The sequence below is a fragment of the Marmota monax genome, unplaced genomic scaffold, assembly GCF_021218885.2.
Source record: "Marmota monax isolate L192 unplaced genomic scaffold, Marmota_monax_Labrador192_F-V1.1 WCK01_AAM20220418_F8-fsc00043, whole genome shotgun sequence".
In the NCBI taxonomy this organism is placed as follows: domain Eukaryota; kingdom Metazoa; phylum Chordata; class Mammalia; order Rodentia; family Sciuridae; genus Marmota; species Marmota monax.
Genome location: NW_026691982.1, coordinates 9,207,123 through 9,230,696, shown reverse-complemented (window position 1 = coordinate 9,230,696; position 23,574 = coordinate 9,207,123). Strand labels below are relative to the sequence as shown.

Below are 23,574 nucleotides of genomic sequence, written 5' to 3'. Positions count from 1 at the left end.
GGCGTGCACCACTGTAACCTGCACAAAAGGCTGGTGAGCAGTGAGGCAGAAGAATTGCAAGTTCAGTAAGACTGTCTCAAAATAAAAATTTCACAAAAAGAACTGAGGATGTAGTTTACTGGTAAAGCACCCCTAGGAAGATGGATGAATGGATGGATATAAACAGATAGATATGAAAAAATAATTTTATACCATAGGGTCCTGTTTTTTGAAGCTTCATCTAATTTTCATTAGAAATGCAGAATCTCTGGTCCCTTTTCATATCTACCAAATTATAATCTCTGTTAAACAAGATTCCTAGGCTGGGGATGTAGTTCAGTGATAGAGTATTTGCCTAGCATGCTCAGGCCTTGGATTTGATCCCCAACACCACAAAAGAAAAAAATAAAAGATTGTTAAGTGACTTCATATACATATTGAAGCATTTCACCTCTATGTAATCCTATACCATTTTGAAGCTAATAGTAATATATTATTAATAATAATAACAGTGACATACAATATATGTAAGATTAGGAAAGCTATCTTTCCTGAGTAACCTACAACCTATATTAATGCCTATGAAAGCTAGGAAATAATTTTAGAAAGATTTGAATTAAAGTATTATATCTAAAGTGTTTTGAAGGAAAGTAGACCAATGTCTTCAGTTTTCTTGAAATATGCAAAAATGATGGCTTAATTTTTAGAGCAATGAATAGGTGGAAAAATGATAAAGCAAAAACAATAAAGTAGTGTTGAATCCACTTGGTGAGTATATGGGTGTTAGTTATAAAAGTTTTCAACTTTTCTGTATGCTTTAAATTTTTCATAATGTTGGCTAGGAAAATGGATAAACTTATAGCCTTATCATATTTCTTAAGGTTTCTGGGTAGTCAGTCATGCTTCACTATAGCTATCTCTGCATTTGCATATCCTTTGCCATTTTCTATAAATGTATATAAAAATGGCATTTTTTGAGTGTGCCACACAACACTTTACTATTATATGCATTATCTCATTTATTCCTTATAATAGTTCAATGAATTAAGTGTAATTGCAGTTTATATCAGAGAAACCACAATATGGGGGGGCTGAGGTTATAGCTCAGTGTTCACCCAGCATGCATAAGATCCTGGATTCAATCCCCAGCACCACTTTGAAAAAAAAGAAGGCCAGCCATGCCTGATATTATGCTCTTGTACTCCCATAAACTCAGGATTGAGGCAGGAGGATTACAAGTTCAAGTTGTTCCTTGGCAATTTAGCTAGACCCTGTCTCAAAAAAAAAAAAAAAACAGACCTGAGGATGTGGCTCAGTGATCTATTGCCCTTAGGTTTAATCTCCATTGCTAAAAAGAACAAACATGAGCTTAATGTATTTGCATAATCTTGTAAATTAAGGAGATACACTTTTATTTTTGTGTTTTGCCATACTGGAGTGGAATCTCAGGCCTCAAATATGTTGGGCAAGTGCTCTAATACTGAGCTATGTACCCAGCCCACAACTTAGTTTGAACCTGCGAAGTCTGATTTATAACTGATGGCTATAGCATTACACAATTCTAGTATTCATGATTAATTGTTGGCACAATTAAATATCATTCCCTTGGAATATGAAGTGAATAGTTATCCTAGATTGTTCATTGAGGCTGTCAACCCTCAACACATGCTTGTATGCTGCCTCTTAAATTCTTAAATGAAAATTTCAAATATTTGTCTGATGTGAATTTTATTTATTCCATAACTTTTTCTTGTGTTTTTCATTTTTAAGATTCTTGGATCTCCCAGTCAGCATCATTTCCCCGTAACCAGAAACAGCCAGGGGTGGATTCTTTATATCCAGTGGCCTTACTTCCTAATCAGAATTTCCAGCCTCCAGCCCAACAAAAACTTACTAAACCAGCTAAAATCACTTGTGCAAACTGCAAAAAACCTTTACAGAAGGGACAGACAGCTTATCAACGAAAAGGATCTGCTCACCTCTTCTGTTCTACCACCTGCCTTTCTTCCTTCTCTCATAAACGTGCTCGAAAGACACGAAATGTTACATGTAAAAAGTAAGCAGTATCATTTCTCCATATGGTTGAATATGAGCAATAAAAATAAATGTTCTGCATGCAATTGGAAGGCTGAAAAAGTTTATGAACCTGGAGTATGTTAGAGCTGTGAATTCTTATATTATGCTTCCGCTTAACAAGAAAGTGAAATATAGGTATGGAAGTATATTCTCTTTCCCTTACACCTTATTTCTGCCAAGGTATTACCAGCATGTTTGAATGTTTCCACAAAGCTGAACAACTGGTGAAGTTCTTATGCTACAAAAGGTGTTTTTACCTTTGAACCTTCTCTTTCTGTGTTATTTAGGAACTCATGGTAATGAAGCCAAGATTAGATTTTACTATATCCAAAAGTTATAGCTGATTCCTAGGGTTAAATAATAATAAAATGAAAATGTTAATTATTAATCATATATTTTACTTTTTGTTAAAATACAGTGTTCTTGGGGCTGGGCTGTAGCTTAGTGGTAGAGTGCTTGCTTAGCATGTGTGAGGCCTGGGTTTGATCCACAGTACAAAAAAAATAATAAAGGAAACGGTGTCTTAAATTGTCTATCCTTTGTGTTTCAGAGATGCACCTACAAAGAAGGCTACTATTGTTACTCCAGTAGAATCAAGCAAATCCTTCCAAGAATTTTGTTGTACATCTTTGTCTCCCTATGAAGACAACCAGAATCTTAGAAAAGGATTTTTTAATAAGTCAAGATGTACAATCTGTAGTAAATTAACAGAGGTCTGGATTTTATACCTAAATTGTTAATTTAGGTTAACAGGGATAATTGTAACTTTTAAGTGCTCTTGTAAGCTCTGCTGTCTAATGTAGATATCCTGTATATATATCACGAAGTTAAAAGATGGAATAAGGATATACTAGAACTATCTTATTAACTAATGTGTAGTATGGAAAGTACACATTTGTTTTTATGGAACTCATTGTAATAATTTAACAATTTGTGGTAGATTTCTGTTCATAGTAATAACATTAAAGAAAAGTGTAGTTTCAGAGCATGAGGGAAGCAACAGATCCTAATACAAGAACATGTGAAACAGAATGCATTCTGTTCCTTTAACACTAATTAAGTGATTCAGCATCTTTCAAGTTGCTGAAAAGGAAGAAACATGCATTCGGGAAGTCCTCATTTTATACTGTTTTTGTTAACTATATTTGGTTCAGGTGATCTAATAGCTGAGCAAATCAGGGTATGATTTTATTTATTACCACATTGAGAACTATCTTACTTATAGATACACTGGCACACCATCCTGACCATGGATAATGTTTATTCCCATATCCCCTTCTATGAATGTTCTAGAGAAGTGAACTTAATAACATTAAGAATGCCTGTAATCCCAGCAACTCAGGAGACTGAGGCAGGGAGGATCAAGTTCAAAGCCAGTCTCAGCAACTTAGTGAGATACTGTCTCCAAAAAAAAAAAAAAAATGGAGGGCTGGGGATATAGCTTGTTGGTAGAGTGCTTACCTCATGTGCACAGGCCCTGGGTTCAATCCCTAACACCACACACACACAAGAAAAAAGCTGGGATGTGGCTCAGTGATTAAGCACCCCTGGGTTCAATCCCTGGTAACCCCACCACCAAAAAAAAAAAAAAGAATTCCTAATCCAATTTTGTCTTTTTTTTTTTTTAATTGTAGTTGGACATAGTGCCTTTATTTTTATATGGTGCTGAGGATTGAATCCAGCGCCTCGCACATGCTGGGTGAGAGCACTCTCCGCTGAGTCACAACCCCAGCCCCAGTTTTGTCATTCTTAAATGCCTTCGGGAATTGCTTTTTCTCTGTGAATATTGATTTTACAAACAGAAAAAGTGAAAGAACAGTGAAATGCTTTTTAATCTTTTTTTCTGAATGTTTCTTTCCCTGAGATATTACTAGAGGTTCTTTGTTTCTTTTACAGAAACTAGTTTCACTGCCTTTCTTTTTTTTTTTTTTTTTTTTTTTTACTAACCTGGTTCATATATTTTAGTTAATTTTGTTTTTTCTTTTAGATTCGTCATGAAGTCAGTGTTAATAATGTAACACACAAGCTATGCAGCAACCATTGCTTTAATAAGTACAGATTGGCCAATGGTCTAATAATGAACTGCTGTGAACAGTGTGGAGAGTATATGCCCAATAAAAATGCTGGAAACAATATCCTGATTGGAGGTCAACAGAAGCGATTTTGTTCCCAAAGTTGTGTTAATGAATATAAAGAGGTAATTCTTTTTAATGATTAAGTATGTAATGGCTTAACCCTATTAGCTTATATTAATCAAATTTATCTTAGGATCTTCTCTAGTTCCATTTTGTCATTCTGTTATTGAGCTGACCATTTCAGCTATGTATTGAAATCTTTTATTTATTTATTGCATGATGCTGGGTTTTGAACTCACAAATGCTAGGCAAGTGCTCTACACTGAGCTGCATTCTCAGTCTTACAATATTAAAATCTATCCATTATTGTAGGTAAGCTTGTTTTAAATGTTTTTTTCTTCAAAAGTAATTGTTCTTCTCTTCACTTTGTACTCCCACTAACAGTTTAATCCAGTAACTCTACAGTTTAATCAAAATTTGGCGTTGTCTGTTTTGATTTAAGCCACTTTAGTGGCAAAATGATGATTTAATTGTGGTTTTAGTTTACATTTCCCTAAGAACCCAATACTCCCTTTTCATCAAAAGATAATTTTATCCAACTCTTGTGTGGTATGTGTGTGTGTGTGCACGCGCGCACTACAAACTGATCCAGGGGCGCTACCACTGAGCCACATCCCCAGTCTTTATTTTTTTGATTATCACCCTCATTTATTTAATTTTTTTGGTACTGGAGATTGAACCCAAGGGATGCCTTACCACTGAAATCCCCAGCCCTTTTTAATTTTTTTTTATTTTGAGACAGAGTTTCTCTAAGTTGCTGAGGCTAGCCTCCAGTTTGTGAGCATTCTGCCTCAGCCTCCTGAGTTTCTGGGATTGCAGGCATGTACCACCACGCACAGTTTTATATTTTTATTTGGAGACAATCCTGCTTAATTGTTCACCCTGGTCTTAAAGTTGCCTCAGCCTCCAGAGTAACTGGGATTACAGACATGTAGCGGTCTCTTAAAATCTTCAGACAATTTTTGAGTTGTCTGTCTCTCTCTCTTTCTCTCTTTTATTTTTTTTTTTTTGAGACCATAGCTTTTTATGTTGTCCGGACTGTCCTGGAACTCGTCCTACCTCAGCTTTCCCAGTAGCTGGGACTATATGTACGTACTACCATGTCCAGATCAAATTGGGTTGCCTTTTAATTGCTAAGTTGTTGGAATTCTTTAAATATTCTGGATACATGTTATTTGTTAAATAAATGTATTCAGAAGATCTTCTTTCAGTCTGACTTGTCTTTCATTTCTTAATGTTGCTTTTGAAAAGCACAAGGTTTTACTTTTTATAAAGTTCAATTTACTACTTGCTTTTCTGATTAATGTTTGTATCCCATTAAAGGCATCTTTGCCTACCAATATTACAAAGATATTTTCCTACATTTTCTTCTGGCTGCTTTCTTTTTTGTAGTGCTGGAGATTGAACCCAAGGCAGATTCTCTACCATTCCAGCCCTAGCTTTTTAGTTGTAAGTTTTCATTTTTAAGTCTGTGATATATCTTAAATTAATTTTGCATATGGTGTGAGGTATGGGTTAAGGAATTAATAAATTACATGATTTAAAGATATTAAAAGGTTTCAGTGATCAAGGCATTATGGTATGGTATTAACATATAAACAGATCAATGGAATAGAAGACAGTCTAGAAATAGAAACACATATATAGTCAGTTGATTTTTTTTAATTTTTGCAATATTAGAGATTGAACCCAGGCCTTGTGCATGCTTAGGCAAGTGCTTTACACTAAGCTTTATCCCCAGCACCAGTCAGTTGATTTTAGAAGGTACCAAATTATCTTGATGAGAAAAGCAAGGATTTTTTTTTTTTTTTTTTTTTAACAAATGGTGCTGGCTGGGTGCCATGCCATGCCAACACCTCTAATCCCAGTGGCTCGGGAGGCTAAGGCAGGAGAATCATGAGTTCAAAGCTAGTCTCAGCAAAATGCACGGTTATAAGCCACTTAGTGAGAACCCTGTTCCTAAATAAAATACAAAATAGGGCTGGGATCCAGTGCCCCTGTGTTAAATCCCCTGTACCCTCCCCCACTGCAAAAAAAAAAAAAAGTTGGGGGCCTGTGGATGTGGCTCACCGATCTGTTTGTTTATATGCCAATACTATACTATAATGCCTTGATTACTGAAGCTTTTTAATATCTTGAACCTCTAGGTTCAATCCCCAGTACCAAAAAAAAATGCTGAAGGATTGTTTTCACTTGTATGGAAATAAATTTGTTTTTAGTTGTAGGTGGACACAATACCTTTATTTCACTTATTTATTTTTATGTGGTGCTGAGGATCGAACCCAGGATCTCACACGTGTGAGGCATGGAAATAAATTTGATTCCATTTTATTCCATATACAAAAATTAAGTTGAAGTGAATCAAACATAACTAATATTTTTAATCCCATTTCACTGATAGGATTTACATAATTAGCTTTAGGAGGAATTAACCCTCAAGTGCTAGGTTTATTAAATAGAACAAACAATAAATACCGATAGTTCACTTTTAAGTTTTTCTTCCCCCCAGGATAAATGTATTTTATTATTAAAATAAAATAAGAGGATGGTTAATAGCAACTCTTTCTTTTATTATTTATTTACTTATTCTAATTAGGTATACATGACAGCAGAATGCATTTTGATTCATGGTACATAATTGCTTAATTTGTTTTTCAGGGAAGACTTATGCTATCTTTATGTATACTGTTCCTAATATTCATCAATGCTTTTGGAGGTGGCCTATAGAAGAGCATAGTGAACAATTTGATAATAGATGAAAAATTTTTTAAATGTTATCTTTTAAAAATAGTGCATGAAGGAGTTGGGGATGTGGCTCAAGTGGTAGTATGCTTGCCTGGCGTGTGTGAGGCATTGGGTTCGATCCTCAGCACCACATAAAAATAAAATAAAGATATTGTGTCCACCTAAAAAAACTAAAAAATACTTTTAAAAAATAGTGCATGACAAAAGTAATATCTGGGGCTAGGGTTGTGGCTCAGTGGTAGAGTACTCACCTAGCACGTGCAAGGTGCTGGGTTCGATCCTCAGGACCACATAAAAATAAGTAAGTAAAAAATAAAGGTATTGTGTCCAACTAAAACTAAAAAATATTTTTAAAAAAAGTAATATTAGGGGCTAGGGTTGTGGCTCAGTGGTAGAGTGCTCACCTAGCATGTATGAGGCACTGGGTTCAATCCTCAGCACCACATAAATGAAAAATAAAGGTATCGTGTATTATGATCATCTGAAGCTAAAAAATAAATATTAAAAAAGTAATATCAGAAGGTGTAAAAATTGGCAGATACATAGTTCAAATAGACAGCAGCCTTATATCCACATTTTTAATTTTTTTCTTTTTCTGTACTGGAGATTGAACTCGGGGCTTCACACATGTGCTAAGCAAATGCTGTTTACATTTCCAAACCTTTTCATTTTATTTTGTGACAAATCTCACTGAGTTAACCAGACTGCCTTCAAATTTGAGATCCTTCTGCCTTAGTCTTCTGAGGTGCTAGAATTACAGGTGTGGGCCATTGTACCTGTCTCAGACTTTCTTGAGTAACTTCATTACCTACCATTCTAATCCCCTAGAAGAAAGTCTGAAATACAATATTTCATTTTTGAGTAATGCAAAGTAATTCACAGTCACTTTGCAAACAGGCATCATATTCTGCTATACTACAGAAGTTTCAAAAACATGCTTTTCTCCCACACAGTAGGTAAATATTTTGAAGTAATTAATAGTAGTCCTTCTACAAAGCCCAACAAAGGAAAAAAGAACTAAGTAGTAATATTTTTTGTTGTATCTGTTAACTACAACTTGACAAAGACATCTGAAAACATCTTTGTGCATTGTGATATGAAGATCTTAAAACTGAAATCTTGCTGGGCACAGTGGTGCATGCCTGTAATCCCAGTGGCTCCAGAGGCTAAGGCAGAAGGATTACAAATTCAAAGCTAGCCTCAGAAATTTAGCAAAGCCTTGTCTCAAAATTTAAAAAAAAAAAAAATTAAAAAAAAAAATTGGAGTTGTGGCTCAAAGGTTAAGTGCTCCAGCTCAATACCTGGTACTCCACCCCCCAAATTTAAAAAAAAAAAAAAAAAAAAGCTGAAATCTTGCAATTAGTGACTTTTTGTTGAATCACATACATAGTCATAAAATGTAAAGACTGAATCTCCACATCTAAGCCACTGGTTCTCAATCAGGGGTTGATTTTGACCCCTTTGAGGGCATTTGGCAATGTTGGGACATTTTTTTTTACAGTCATATCTTGAGGGATGCTGCTAGCATCTAGCGGATAGAAGCCATGGCTGATGCTAAACAAACATTCTGTAGTGAATGTGAAATAGTCCCTTAAAATAAAGGATACTGCCCCCAAAAACTTGTAACCAAAGGATATGTGGGTAGGTGGGTACTGTATATGGTGAGTCTGGTGAGAGGAAGGAAAACTAAATTTTGGTCTTTCTAAGCTGGGAGGAAAAATCAGTAATTAGAGATACAAATAAGTTACTAAAAGATGTGGAAATAGTAAGGGACCGTGGCTGTAATTTAGGAATAGAGCGCTTGCCTAGCGTGAGTATGGTCCTAGGTTTGATCCCCAGCAACACACACACACACACACACACACACACACATACACCAAAAGAAAAAAAAACCCCACAGTTTAAAAGCTGTATTTTTGGTTAACCCTAACTTTGCAGAAAGGGGAAATGAGTAGAGGGATAGAGGACTGTTATTTGTTTTAGTTAACTTGGTTTAACTAGTTGGTTGGTTGGTTGGTTAGTTGATTGATTGATTGATTGATTTTTGGTACCAGAGATTGAATTCAAGGGCACTTGACCACTGAGCCACATCCCCAGCCCTGTTTTGTATTTTATTTAGAGACAGGGTCTCACTGAGTTCCTTAGCACTTGCTTTTAATGTGTACTATTGCTTTCAATAGGAATATATAATTATACACATCTTATCCCCAAAGGTCATAAATTTTCAGTTTAGTAATCTCATGAGTAGCAAACCTAATAGATTTTTGTTTTTTGAGTTGGGGGGTCTCACTGTTGCCCAGTTGGTCTCTTGTTATTGTTTGGGTTTGGAATATCCCCTCAAAAGCTCCTATGTTGAAAATGTGGTCCCTAGTGCAGCAAGGTTCAGAAGCAGGGATTTTAGACATTGATTGAAACATCAACAGTGGAATAATCCATTTGATAGATTAATAATTTGAATGGTGGTAATTGTAGGTAGGTAGGGCATGGCTGGAGGAAGTAGGTTCACTGGGGGCATGGCCCTGGACACTTTATCTGACCCTGGCCCCTGCCACTCCACACATACACCCCACCCTTCTGCTTCCCAGCTGCCTTGAGCTGAACAGCTCAACACCCCGGTATTGGAATACCTGCCATGGTATTCTGCTTCACCCAGAACAGTGGAGTAAGCCAACGATGGACTAAGTAAGATCTTTGAACTATGAACCAAAATAAATTTTTCCTCTTTTAAGTAATTTTTTTTTTTTAGTTGTAGATGAACATAATAGCTTTATTTATTTGTTTGTTCGTTTGTTTATTTGTGGTGCTGAGGATCAAACCCAGTGCTTCACTCATGCCAGGCAGGCACTCTACCACTGAGCCATAACCCTGTCCATTGAGAACTGTAAAATCTCAATTCTTTACCAAGAAATGCAGGAAGGAAAGAGAAAAGACCTAAACTTGGGCTTTTGTCTCATTCAGTAGCCCTTCCAGTCCCATGGTTTTGTTTAACATATTTTGATGATTTCCAAATACATATTTCCAGTTTGTATTTCTCTCTTGAGTTTAGGCAAATGTATCCTTTTATACTCTTTCTCTGAATATTCTACATATATCTTAGACTATCTTAAACCTGATTTCCTTCTTTCCCGTATCACTAACTGACCCCATGATCCAATCAGATGTTCATTCTTTACTTTTCCTTCTTCCTTGATCCCCATGGCCATTTAATCACTTACTAATTCAGATTCTATTCCTAAACATGTTTCACTCAATCCTATTTCTAATGCTATAATCCTGACATAGTTACCATCATTTCTCGCCAGACTTATCACCATGGCTTCTTGACTGACCTGTACTTCTATTCTTACATACTTACTGTTGGAAATTCATAACAAAATCAGAGTAGTCTTTCTGAAGTACAAATCTATCATTTATCTGCCTTTTTCTTTTTACTTCTGTGCTGCCATGTTGCTTTCAGAATTAAATGGTGTTCAGTTTGTGTTATATATAGCTAAGAGGATACCATTCACATCTCATACATCTTTGTTATTTTGAACCATTTCTGCATTTTATTATATTTCTATTATTATTTAATTGACACCAAAATAGTGTGTTTTTTGGGGCTGGGGATGTGGCTCAAGCGGTAGCGCGCTCACCTGGCATGCGTGTGGCCTGGGTTCGATCCTCAGCACCACATACAAACAAAGATGTTGTGTCCGCCGAAAACTAAAAAATAAATATTAAAAAAAAAATAGTGTGTTTTTATTATAGATGTCAGTTGATGGCAATAAAATAAAAATCAAAATTAAATTTGTCTGATAGACTTGACATTTTGGTGAAAAAGTATCAATGTATAACATTCTGCTTTGAATTTATAGTGTTTAATATAACATCAAGGAGCTGGGGTTGTGGCTCAGCGGTAAAGTGCTTGCCTAACATGTGTGAGGCCTTGGGTTCGATCCTCAGCACCACATATAAATTAATAAAATAAAGGTATTATGTCCAACTACAACTAAAAAAAAATTATTAAAGAGTGTGTGTGTGTATGTGTGTGTGTGTGTATATATATATATATATATGAAAAAATAATCTGGGGGGCTGGGGCTCAGTGGTGGAGCACCTGCCTCGCATGTGTGAGGCACTGGGTTCTGTCCCCAGCACCACATAAACACACAGTATCTTTATTCATTTTTGTCCACAACTAAAAATATATTTTAAAAAAAATATGTGGGCTTGGGTTGTGGCTCAGTGGTAGAGCACTTGCCTAGCACGTGTGAGGCACTGGGTTTGATTCTCAGTACCACATTAAAAAATAAATAAATAAAATAAAGGTATTGTGTCCATCTATAATGAAAAATCTAAAAAAATGCTGAATGATTTCTCTGATTTATGGATGCTAATTCATAATATGCTACGGGGGTGGGTGGGTGGGAAGATTAAATGAACTCTAGATAGGGCAGAGGGGAAAAGGGGAGGGAGGGCTAGGGAGGAGACATAGGGGTAGGAAAGATGGTGGAATACGATGGTCATCAGTACCCTAAGTACATGTATGAAGACATGAAGAATGTGACTCTACTTTGTGTACAACCAGAGACATAAAAAGTTGTGCTCTATATGTATAATATGAATTGTAATGCATTCTGTTAAATAACAAATTAAAATTAAAAATTTTTAAAGAAAAAATAGTAATATATGTGCTTTTAAGAGTCTAAGAAGTTCCAGACTAGCTTGGACAACATAGGGAGACCGTGTTTCAAAATAAAAGTATTTCTAAAATTGAGAGTTCTCTCATGTCATACATGTGTGCATGTATGGTATTGAAGGAATTCTTTTTTTTTTAAGAGAGAGAGAGAGAATTTTTTTTTAATATTTTTCAGTTCTCAGCGGACACAACATCTTTGTTGGTATGTGGTGCTGAGGATCGAACCCGGGGCACATGCATGCCAGGCAAGCGTGCTACCGCTGGAGCCACATCCCCAGCCCCTTGAAGGAATTCTTTATGGCAGTTTCACTGCTCCAAGTAATTGCTGTTTTGTGGGGTGTGGTGGCACACACCTGTAATCTCAGCAACTCAGGTGGCTGAGGCAGGAGAATCCTAAGATTGAGGCCAGACTGGGCCACTTAGTAAGACTGTCTCAAACTGAAAATGAAAATTGTTGGGGATATAGCTATATATGAAAAAATAATATAAAATATATATATATATATATATATATATATATATATATATATATATGAAAATTGTTGGGGATATAGGTAGCACACCCTAGGATCAATCCCCAGTACCACAATGAATTAATGAATTTTAATTTTATTGACCTTTACATGAATTTTATACAAATTTTATTGGGATATAATTAACATACCCTACAATTTGCCAGAGATAATTTTATTTTATTTAATATTTTTTAATTATTTTTTTTAGTTGTAGTTGTACACAATATCTTTGTTTTTATTTATTTATTTTTTATGTGGTGCTGAGGATCGAACCCAGGGCCCTTTACACGCTAGGAGAGCCCTCTACCACTGAGCCACAACCCCAGCCCCCACCATAGATAATTTTAAAACATTCTTACCACTAAACCCCATCTCTTAAAAGTCAATTGCAAGCTGGGCGTGGTGGCACATGCCTGTAATTCCAGCAGTAAGGGAGGCCTGAGACGGGAGGATTGCAAGTTCAAGCCAGACTCAGCCTTGGTGAGGAACTAAGCAACTCAGTGAGACCCTGTCTCTAAAATAAAAAGCAAAATAGGGCTGGGAAGGTGGATCAGTGGTTGAGTGCCCCTGAATTCAGTCCCCAGTAACCTCCTACACAAAAATCAATTGCCATTCTCTCCCCCCCAACACACAAATCCTAGACAACTAAAATTTACCTTCTGTCTATAAATTTGCCTGTTCTTGAAATTTGACATCAGTGGACTTAAAATGAGGTATTTTCTAACAGACTTCTTTCATGTATGCTACTGTTTTCAGGGTTCATCTGTGTTGTAATACCTATTAGTACTTCATTTGTTTTTATTGCCATACTGTCCATTGAATGGCTAACACTGTATTTTCCTACCCATTATTTGTGACAGACATTAGAATTATTTCAATTTTTTTCTCTTAGGAATACAATTGCTGTGAACATTTATGTGTTTTTGTGTGGGCTTATGTTTTTGTATTTACCTTGAGTGGAATAGCTTGGAATAGAATTACTTGGTCATGTAATGACTGTTTAAACATCAGAGAAACTGGCATACTTTTTTTGTATGTTTGGTACCAGGGATTGAACCCAGGGGCACATAACCAGTTGCGGAGGGCCTTGCTAAGTTGCTAAGGCTGGCTTTGAACTTGGCATCCTCCTGCCTCAGCTTCCCCAGCCGCTGGGATTACAGGCTTGCACCACCATGCCTGACAAACTGCAACAGCAGATACATCATTTTATATTCCCACCAGCACCTTAGGGAGGTTCTAGTTGGATATTTTCCCCAGTACTGAGGATTGAGTACCAGGCCTTCCACAGGTTATACAAGTGCTCTGCTACTGAGCTATATCCCCAGCCTTTTTTTTTTTTTTTAAGTTAAGGTCTTGCTAAATTTCCCAGGCTGGCCTCCAACTTGTGATCCTCCTGTCTCAGCCTCCATAGTATCTGGGATTATAAGTATGGATCACCTCCCCTATCTAGTTCTCTACATCCTTATCAACATTTATAATTGTCTGTTTATTGTAGTCATCCTTATAAATGGGAAGTGGTGTGCTTTATTGTTTTGATTTGCATTTCTTTGATTGCTAATGATGAGTATCATTTCGTGTGCTTATTGGGCATTCCTATATACATTAATTTTTGAAATGTTAAGAATTTAAGGGCTGACGCTGTAGCTCAGTGTAGAGTGCCCGCCTTGCATGTGTTAGACACTGGGTTTGATCCTCAGCACCACATAAAAATAAATAAAGATATTGTGTCCAGCTACAACTAAAAAAAGAAAAAAAAAAGAATTTAAAATGGGGGGCTGGCGTTGTGGCTCAGTGGTAGTGTGCTTGCCTAGCATGCGTGAGGCACTGAGTTTGATTCTCAATACCACATACAGATAAGTAAAATAAAGGCACATCAACAACTAAAAAATAGTTTTAAAAAAAGTTTTTAAAATGAAGTTGTAATCTCTTATTTATTCTCAGATGACAGAAGCAAAATCAAAAGCATCAGCATTAGAAAACAGAAAAAGGAATGCCATCAGAGAAGAAAATGAAAGAAAATTATATGGATCATCAAATACACTTTTGGAAAAAATAGAAGGAATACCAGAAAAAAAGGAAAAGAGTTTGGAACTACAGGTTTCAGCAGAATGTACCCCAGATACATTACTGAACAAACAGAATGTGAATTTACTTTCTTCCATGTCAGCCATAGCTGATAAATTTCAAGAGCAACTGGAAAACAAAACTTCAGAAGATTCCATTATACCAGTTGTGCTTTCTGCAGATCCAGGTACATGGCCCCGAATTCTGAATATTAAACAACGGGATACTCTTGTTGAAAATGATCCACCTCAAGTAAGAAATTTTAACTTTCCAAAAGACAATACAGGGAGAAAGTTTTCAGAAACTTATTATACACGAATTCTTCCAAGTGGTGAAAAAGCAACTAGATCCTGGCTACTTTATTCAACCTCAAAAGATTCTGTGTTTTGCCTGTATTGCAAACTCTTTGGAGAAGGAAAAAATCAATTGAAAAATGAGAATGGATGCAAAGATTGGCAGCATTTATCACATATTCTTAGTAAACATGAAGAAAGTGAAATGCACATCAATAATAGTGTTAAGTATTCAAAATTAAAATCTGATTTGAAAAAAAATAAAACTAATGAAGCTGGAAAACATAGATTCTATGAAGATGAGAAGAATGATGGTGTACAGCTGTTGTATACTTAACATACCTGATTTGGATTTTGACATGACAGTGTCTTAGCATTACTCAGAAAAGAGCTGTACCATAAGTTAGTACCCTTAAGTTGTGAGTCTCCTATACAGAGTAACTTACAACAGTTCATTAGCAATAAGTATAATAGCAAATAGTCAAGAATGTTCCTATTCATATCTACAACTAATTGGATTCAGTAGTTATTATCGCAGATTTTACTAAGTATAGTTTTCAATTGTCAGTCTGTCAATTCTCATGTTTTTAAAATTGATATTTAAGAAGTGTCATGTTTACAAGGAGTTTAATATTCCTGGTTACTATGAAAAAGAAAGGAAAGACTTGAAATTATTAATGCCATTTTGAATAAGATACCTGTGTGAACAATCATTGTCATTAAAGTAAAAACATTGTTTAAGAACAGAATGGAATCTGAAACTACAGCTTTTTACTGTTAAACCAAATATTTGATTTATTTCTTTTGAACAAAACATTTTTCTATCTGAGCAAAACAGCATTATTTCTTATATTAAATAAATTAAGATGACTAATTTGCATTTTTGTTTTATATTTTTGTTAAAAATTTAATTTGTAAATGTTTAGCTTTTGTTGTATGAGAACTATAAGCATAAAGAATATATTCCTATTTTTTGTTGATTCAAATATAAGAAATATTAAAATAAAAATATATCAAGTTAATTTTTCTGTATTGGGGTTAGTTTGTTCTTCCTGTGAAAGATGACACTCTCTCTCTCTCTCTCTCTCTCTCTCTCTCTCTCTATATATATATATATATATATATATATATATACATACATACATACATGAAATTTGAAATAGATTTAATTTTTTTTTTGATACGGTCAGCTAGTGTCCTCATCACTATGAATTTAGTAATTCTTTTTTTTTTTTTTTTTAAATCAGGAATTGAACCCAGGCTACATCCTTATCCCTTTTTTATTTTTTATTTTGAGACTGGGCCTTGCTAAATTGCTGAGGCCAGCTTTGAACTTGGGATCCTCCTGCCTCAGCCTCTCAAGCTGCTGGGATTACAGGCATGTGCCACTGTGCCTGGAAGTAATTCTCTCTCTTTTTTTTTTCCCCCCTCTCTGATGCCAGTTTTTTGTTGGTTGGTTGGTTGGTGGTGCTGGGGATTGAACTCAGGGCCTTATGTATGTGAGGCAAGCACTCTACCATGTGAGCCATATCCCCAGCCCCATCTGATGCCAGTTTTATCATATTAAAATCTTACATATACTTGGGCTTATACTTTCAAGGCTTTTCTTGTGAAACAGTTGTATTTGATAAGAAGATAACATTCTTTTCTTTTTCCCCCTCCCTGTGGTGCTGGGCATTGAACACAGGGGCACTCTACCACTGAATTACATCCCCAGCCCTTTTTATTTTGAGACAGGGTCTCCCTAAGTTGCCTTAAACTTGTGATCCTACTACCTCAGCCCCATCAGAATATCTGGGATTATAGGCACACACCACTATGTCTGGCCCCAATTTGTTTTATAAAGCCAGAAATAGCCAGATGATAAATTCAAAAATCAGATAAGAATGAAAAATCTACAACTAGAGGCTGTGAATTTTGTGGTAGAGTGCTTGCCTAGTATGCTTGAGGTCTTGTTCAATCCCCAGCACTGCAAACAACAATAAACAAATCTGCAACTAAAATGCTTAATAATGAAATATTCTTCTCAGAACTCAGAAATAAGACCAAGATGATCAGTATTATCACTTCTGTTCAGCATTCCTTGGGATTCTAGTCAGTTCCACAAATAAAAAAATATTAAAAATAGAATAAATTTACTTTCACTGGACATGTCTATATACAGAAAACCCGAAAGACTGTGGCAAATTAAGATTAATAGGGAATTTGGCCAATATATTAAAAAATTAATTGTATTTATTAGGAATAGAGGAAATTAAATATTTTTTACAATAGCATCTAAAAAATCGTATACAGGAATAATCTTTGTGAAGTTTATGCATAGGGGCTGGGGATGTGGCTCAAGCGGTAGCGTGCTCGCCTGGCATGCGTGAGGCCCGGGTTTGATCCTCTGCACCACATACAAACAAAGATGTTATGTCCGCCGAGAACTAAAAAATACATATTTTAAAAAAAAAGTTTATGCATAATCTCCACAAAAGCCTATTAAACTAGATTAAAGAAAACCTGGGATCTAGGGATTTAGTTCAGTGGTCCAGCCCTTGTGTAGCATACATGGAGACATGGGTTCCATTAACAGTACTGGTGGGAATGTGAGGATGAGTAAAGGAAGAAATATACTATATTCCTAACTTTGAAGACTTAATATTAACATCAAGATGTCAGTTCGTCCAATGCTGGTCTAGATTCAACACTATTGCAGTAAAATCGAATTTATTTATTTATTTATATATTTTTTGTACCACGGATTGAACTCAGGGGCACTCAACCACTGAGCCACATCCCCAGCCCTATTTTGTAGTTTATTTAAAGACAGGGTCTCACTGAATTGCTTAGGTCCTTGAAGTTGCTAAGGCTGGCTTTGAACTCGCAATTCTCCTGTCTCAGCCTCCCAAACCACTGGGATTACAGGCGTGCGCCACTGTGCCCAGCTTCTTTTTTTTTTTTTTTTTTAATTTAAAACAACAGAAATTTATCAAATTTTGGGGTGGAAAATGATCAACTAATTCTGAAATTTATCAGAAATGCAAAATCTTAGAATAATAATAGGTAAGACATTCTTGAAATAATACATTTAGAGGCTGTATCCCTAGTCTATCATATCATAAAGTCACAGTTAAGTCTGCTGTTGTTATATAAGTATAAACAAATAGATCAATTAAATAGAGAACAGAAAGCCCCAAAACAAAACTATACATATATAATGACCTGACTTAACAGCAAAGGCATCATTGTATTTCAGTGATGAAAGGATGATCTTGTTAATAAATGGTGCTAGATTAATTGAATATCCATATGAAAAAGTAAATGTTGGGCTAGGGATTTAGCTCAATTGGTAGAATGCTTGTCTCCCACACACAGGGCCCTGAGTTCAATCCCCAGCATCACAAAAATAAATAAATAAATAAAATGCTGATTCCCATGTTACACTATACAAAGAAATGTATCTGCAATTGATTATAGACCTAGATATGAAAAGTAAAGTTCTGTAAGAAAACGAGAAAATATTTTCGTAATCTTGGTATCAGCAAGAAGGTCTTAAGGGAGACCCAAAAAAGCAGTAATTATTTTTTTAAGAGGATTGACAAATTGGCCTTCATTAAAACTTAAGAACATCTGGAAGGTGGCAGTGGCTTCAGAGTTTTGGATATTCTCTAATTGCCATTAAAAAAGCAAATAGAAGGGGCTGGGATTGTGGCTCAGCGGTAGAGCGTTCCCCTAGCACGGGTGGGACCCCGGTTCAATCCTCAGCACCACATAAAAATAAAGGCATTGTGTTGTACCCATATATACCTAAAAAACAAATATTTAAAAAAAAAAAAAAGCAAATAGAAGCTGTGCATGGTGGCATGTGCCTATCTGTAGCCCCAGCTACTTATGAGTTGAGGCAGGAAGATCCCTAGGAGTTGGAGGTCAGCCTGGACAACATAGACACCTATTTCCTAGGTGTCAAGATTTCCCCTCAAGCTAGATGTGGTGGCCCATACCTATAATCCCGAACATTCTTCAGTAATTTGGGAGGCCAAGGCAGGAGAACTGCAAGTTTGAGGCCAGTCAATGCAAATTAGACCATTTCTCTAAATAAATTAATTAATTAAATAGGACTGTGGATACACCTCTACATGTGTAAGGCCCTTGGTTCAATCCTCAATACCAGGAGGAAAAAAAGATGTTCCCACAAAAGGGGATGGAGACAATCACCAAGGACAAGTTCTGAGTGTTACCAGCTGCCTATATAGGAGAAAACAAGCAAAGGGCATTTGATGAATATGAGAATAGAAGAATCCCAAGAGAGGCAATAGATGTTCACTGAAAGGTCCAGAAGGTCAGTTTGAGAACAGCTGAGACAAAGATCTTCTCTTAATCCAGTAACTGATTAGTATAAGGAACTCAGAAGAAGACCTTATAAAGTCCTGAAACTGAACAGTGAAGAGTTCCTTTCAGGACAAGAACTTATTTAGAGCAATCAAAATTGAGCAGGTTAGAAACCAATCAAAGAGGTTTTGGATAAAAACATTACAAGGATAATAGAGGTTATCTTAGAAAGCAGGTTGACAAAAGATTTTTTTTAATACTATGCGAAACAGACCAAAAGAACTCTGAGATACAACAGCTTTTGAGTTACACAGCTTAATTTGGGGAAAATAAATTTGCCTTCAAGTGAGCAACAGAAAAAATATCAAGGCCAAACCCTATGCAAAATTAAAAGACAAGGGATGGGGTTGTGGCTCAGTGGTAGAGTGCTTGCCTAGCATGTATGAAGCACTGGGTTTGATCCTCAGCACAGTTAAAATAAATAGAAATAAAGGTATTGAAAGAAAAAAAGCAAACTCTTAAAAATTAAAAGCCATAAGAGACGGGGCTTGAGGTATATACCTCAGTGCAAGAATGCATGTTTATTGTGTATAAGGCCTTGGGTTCCATCCCCAAGACCACAGAAAGAGAGCTGGGCACAGAGGCACACACCTGTAATCCCAGCAACTCCAGAGGCTAACACAGGAGGATCTCAAGTTCAAAGCCAGTCTCTGCAATTTAGCGAGACCTTAAGCAACTTAGTGAGACCTTGTTTCCAAATAAATATAAAAAGGGCTGGAGATGTGGCTCAGTGGTTAAGCGCTCCTAGGTTCAATTCCTGGTTTGGTTGGATGGATGGATAGATAGATAGATAGATAGATAGATAAAAGGGAGGGGAAGAATAAAAGAACAGAAAGAGATAATGAAATCACACCAAAAAAATTCTCAGAAAGCATCACAACTGCAACATGTTACTTCAAAACAAGGTACATACTACATACTTTGAAATGTACCAAAAAATAAGATGGATTAATGAATAGATGGGTAGATAGATATATGATAACACAAGTATAGATATATGTAATCAGCAAATACAGGTATAAGTATACAGGGGTTTGTAAAATTATTTTCAACTGATAAAGATTGTGCCGTTGGAAAAGCATGTATATAAAAGGTAATCAATGGAAGAGTCCAAGGCAGAGAAGAGAAAGTGAATGAATAAAACAATAACATAAATACAACATTGGAAGCACAGAGCCACAGCCCAAGATTTTCAAAAAAAAATGAATATTTAAAAGTTTGGAAAACTAAAAAGATATTGTAGATCTCAAGGTCAAGGCCATCTGGGCAACTTAGGGAGATGCTGTCTTAAAAGGGTTTGTGGGGGCTGGAGTTGTAGCTCAGAGGTAGAGCACTTGCTTAGCACATGTGAGGTACTGGATTCGATCCTCAGCACCACATGAAAATAAATGAATAAAATGAAAGTATTGTGTCCATCCACAATTTAAAAAGTATTTTTTGAATGGTGGAGGGGTGGGATGTATCTCAGTTGTAATGCATCACTGGGTTCCTTCCCCAGTACCACATACATAAATAATAAATAAATAAATAAATAAGGCTGGGCTGGGCGTATACTTTAGTGGTAGAGCATTCCAGGTTCAATCCCCAGTAAAATCAGAAAAAAAGAAAAAAACAGAGGATTGTAAAATATAGAAAAACTATTTATGATTCTTTAACACGATTAAGCTCACCTGAATAAAGATTTGGAAAAAACAAGTAGATGTTTCTAAGATATGTGGAGAGGATATTTTTCTTTTAGAAACAAGTGTCAACTCTGAGATGGAGATTTATTCTAATGGAAGCGAACTTGATAGGAAACCCCCAATCTAAATTTATCACTAAGTCTTATGCTGGTCATGGTGCCCCACACCTGTAATCCCAGAGGCTTCGAGGCTGATACAGGAGGACCTTGAGTTCAAAGCCAGCCTCAGCAACAGCAAGGTGCTAAGCAATTCAGTGAGACCCTGTCTATAAATAAATACAAAATAGGGCTGGGGATGTGGCTCAATGGTTGAGTGCCCCTGAGTTCAATTCTCGGTACCAAAAAGGAAAAGAAAAGAAAAAAGGACTGGGGAGGTGACTTAGTGGTAAAGCACTGCTGGGTTCAATCCCCAATACTAAAAAATAAACTAAATCTTTGATACTCTCTATTGTTAGAGCAACAACAAATATAAGGAGATTTATGGAGGTGTATAAAAGGAAAGTGATCCATAGTTCTGTAATCTTCATATTTCTTACAAAATAACCTTTGTTAATTACTACTGATTCTGGTTTTATACTATCTGGCTGATGTTTGCAAAAGGGTTGAAGGTGAGGACTGGGGATATAGCTCAGTTAGTAGAGTGCTTGCCTATCATGCATAAGGCCCTAGGTTCAATCCCCAGTACCACAATGAAAAAAAAAAAAAAAAAAAGGACTGAAGGTGAGCTGGGCATGGTGGCACTCACCTGTAATCCCAGTTTCTCTGGAGCCTGAAGCAGGACTTCCAGTTCTAGGTGAGTCTGGTCAATTTAGACAGACCCCATTTCAAAATAAAACATTTTAAAAAGTTTGGGGGATATAGGACAGTGGTAAAGCACTTGACCTTGCGTGTGCTAGGTCCTGGGTTCAATCACCAGTACTGAAAAAAAGAAAGAAAGAAAGAAAAAAGGTTTGAAGATGAAGAATACATGGAAGGGCATCAATTAAAAGAATCTTCACTTTAATCATGCTAATACTTCAACAGTGTAGTTACTTCTAATGGTAAAATCTGTTTTGCGCCAGATGGGGTGATACACTCCTGTAATCCCAGTGGTTTAGGAGGCTGAAGTAGGAGGATTGCAAGTGTGAGGCCAGTGTCAGCAATTTAGTGAGACCCTGTCTCAAAAAATAAAAATGCTGCCTATGTGTGACTCAGTGGTTAAGCACTCCTGGGTTCAATCCCCAGTACCCTGTCCCTCTAAAAAAAAACACTCCTAGTCTTGGGTACTCTGTTTTCTGTTATAACAGTAAATAGGCTAAGATGCCATTTTATCACACAAAGTATCACAAGTGTCATATTTTCTTTTTTGGAAGGATACCAGGGTATGAATCCAGGGACACTTTACTACTGGGCCACATTCCCAGCCCTTTTTATTTTTTTATTTTGAGACAGTTGCTGAGGCTGGCCTCACACTTGCGAGTTGCTGGAATTACAGGCATGCACCACTGCGCCCAGCCAGATGAGGTTTTTGTTATAGGTTGTATGTTGCAGTACTATGGATTGAACACAGGGGCGCTCTACCACTGAGCTACATCCCCAACACCGATCCCCTGACACAAATCTTTTAATTAATTAATTTATTTTTTTGGTGGTGCTGGGGATTGAACCCATGGCCTTTAATGCATGCAAGGCAAGCACTATACCAACTGAGCCATATCCCCAACCCTCCCCCACCCTTTTTTTAAAATATATTTTTAGTCGTCAATGGACCCTTATTTTATTTATTTATATGTTGTGCTGAGAATTGAACCCAGTGCCTCACATATGCTAGGCAAACACTCTACCACTGAGCTATGACCCAAATTCAATCCCCAGCTCTTTTTGTTTCCCTAAATTGCTTAGGGCCTTGCTAAATTGCTGAGACTGACCTTGAATTTGCAATTCTTCCTAAACCTCCCAAATTTCTGGGATTACAGATGGGCCCCACCTTGCCCAGTAAAACTAAGATATTTATAAAGAACAAATATTTATTTAGCACCTAGTTCTGGAGGCTTAGAAGTCCAAAGGTATGATGATGGCATCTTGCAAAGAGCCTTTGAACTTGTCATCCCATGGCAGAATACAAGAAAGGACAAGAAAGAGCAAGAATGAATGGGAATTGGGTCAAACTCATCCTTTTTGTCACGAATGTATTTCTGCAGGACTTTGAGCCATAGCAAAGGAATATGGCAGCCACCATGGGCACAATTTATGAAAACCTAATATACAGCTTTAAAATAGAATGTGGACCTAAATACCCAGAAGCACCCCCCTTCTTTACAAGATTTGTAACAAAAATTAATATGAATAGAATTAGCAGTCCTAATGAAGTGGTGAACCCAAGAGCCATATCAGTGCTAGAAAAATGACAGAATTCATGTAGCATCAAAGTTATTCTGTAAGAACTGCTGGGCTTAATGATGTCTAAAGAAAATATGAAACTCTCTCAACCACCAGAAGAACAGTGTTATAGCAACTAATTAAAAAAAAATACAGGCCCTCCTCACATTCAATTAAAGTAGCCTTCATTTTCCACAGTAGCAAATTTTCTAGACACCTGTTGTAGATCTGAAAGTAATAGAAAGGAAGCTCCCATTCAAAGGCAATGTGTCTTTTTTTTTTTTTAAGAGAGAGAGAGAGGCAGAGAGAGAGGGGGAGAGAGAGAGAACTTTAACATTTATTTTTCAGTTATTGACGGACACAACATCTTTGTTTGTACATGGTGCTGAGGATCGAACCCAGGCCGCATGCATGCCAAGCAAGCGTGCTACCACTTGAGCTACATCCCCAGCCCAGGCAATGTGTCTTAAGATGCTATAAATCATACTAATTTTTTTATCCATTTGAAATATATGTTGTGCTATAGTAACAAAAATTACTCCCACTATAATTAATAACAGCGTTAATCTATGCATGAAGACAGAAACATCATGACCTAATCACCTCCTAATAGTCCCACCTCTCAACACTATTGCATTGGGGATTAAATTTCTAACACATGAACTTTGGAGGA

General features: G+C 36.4%; 1 protein-coding gene and 1 pseudogene across 1 annotated transcript in view; both read left to right on the top strand.

Moving 5' to 3' along the window:
- Nucleotides 1-15,368, top strand: part of LOC124094607 (zinc finger MYM-type protein 5) — a 36,929-nt gene extending 21,561 nt beyond the window's left edge. The window contains exons 5-8 of the mRNA XM_058580612.1: nucleotides 1,750-2,035; nucleotides 2,606-2,768; nucleotides 4,043-4,252; nucleotides 14,073-15,368. Of these exons, the coding sequence (XP_058436595.1) occupies nucleotides 1,750-2,035; nucleotides 2,606-2,768; nucleotides 4,043-4,252; nucleotides 14,073-14,825 (1,412 nt within the window). The 3' untranslated portion in view covers nucleotides 14,826-15,368. The remainder of the gene's footprint in view (nucleotides 1-1,749; nucleotides 2,036-2,605; nucleotides 2,769-4,042; nucleotides 4,253-14,072) is intronic.
- Nucleotides 15,369-22,747: 7,379 nt separating this feature from the next.
- Nucleotides 22,748-23,041, top strand: LOC124095217 (ubiquitin-conjugating enzyme E2 variant 1-like; annotated as a pseudogene).
- The last annotated feature ends 533 nt before the right edge of the window (nucleotides 23,042-23,574 follow it).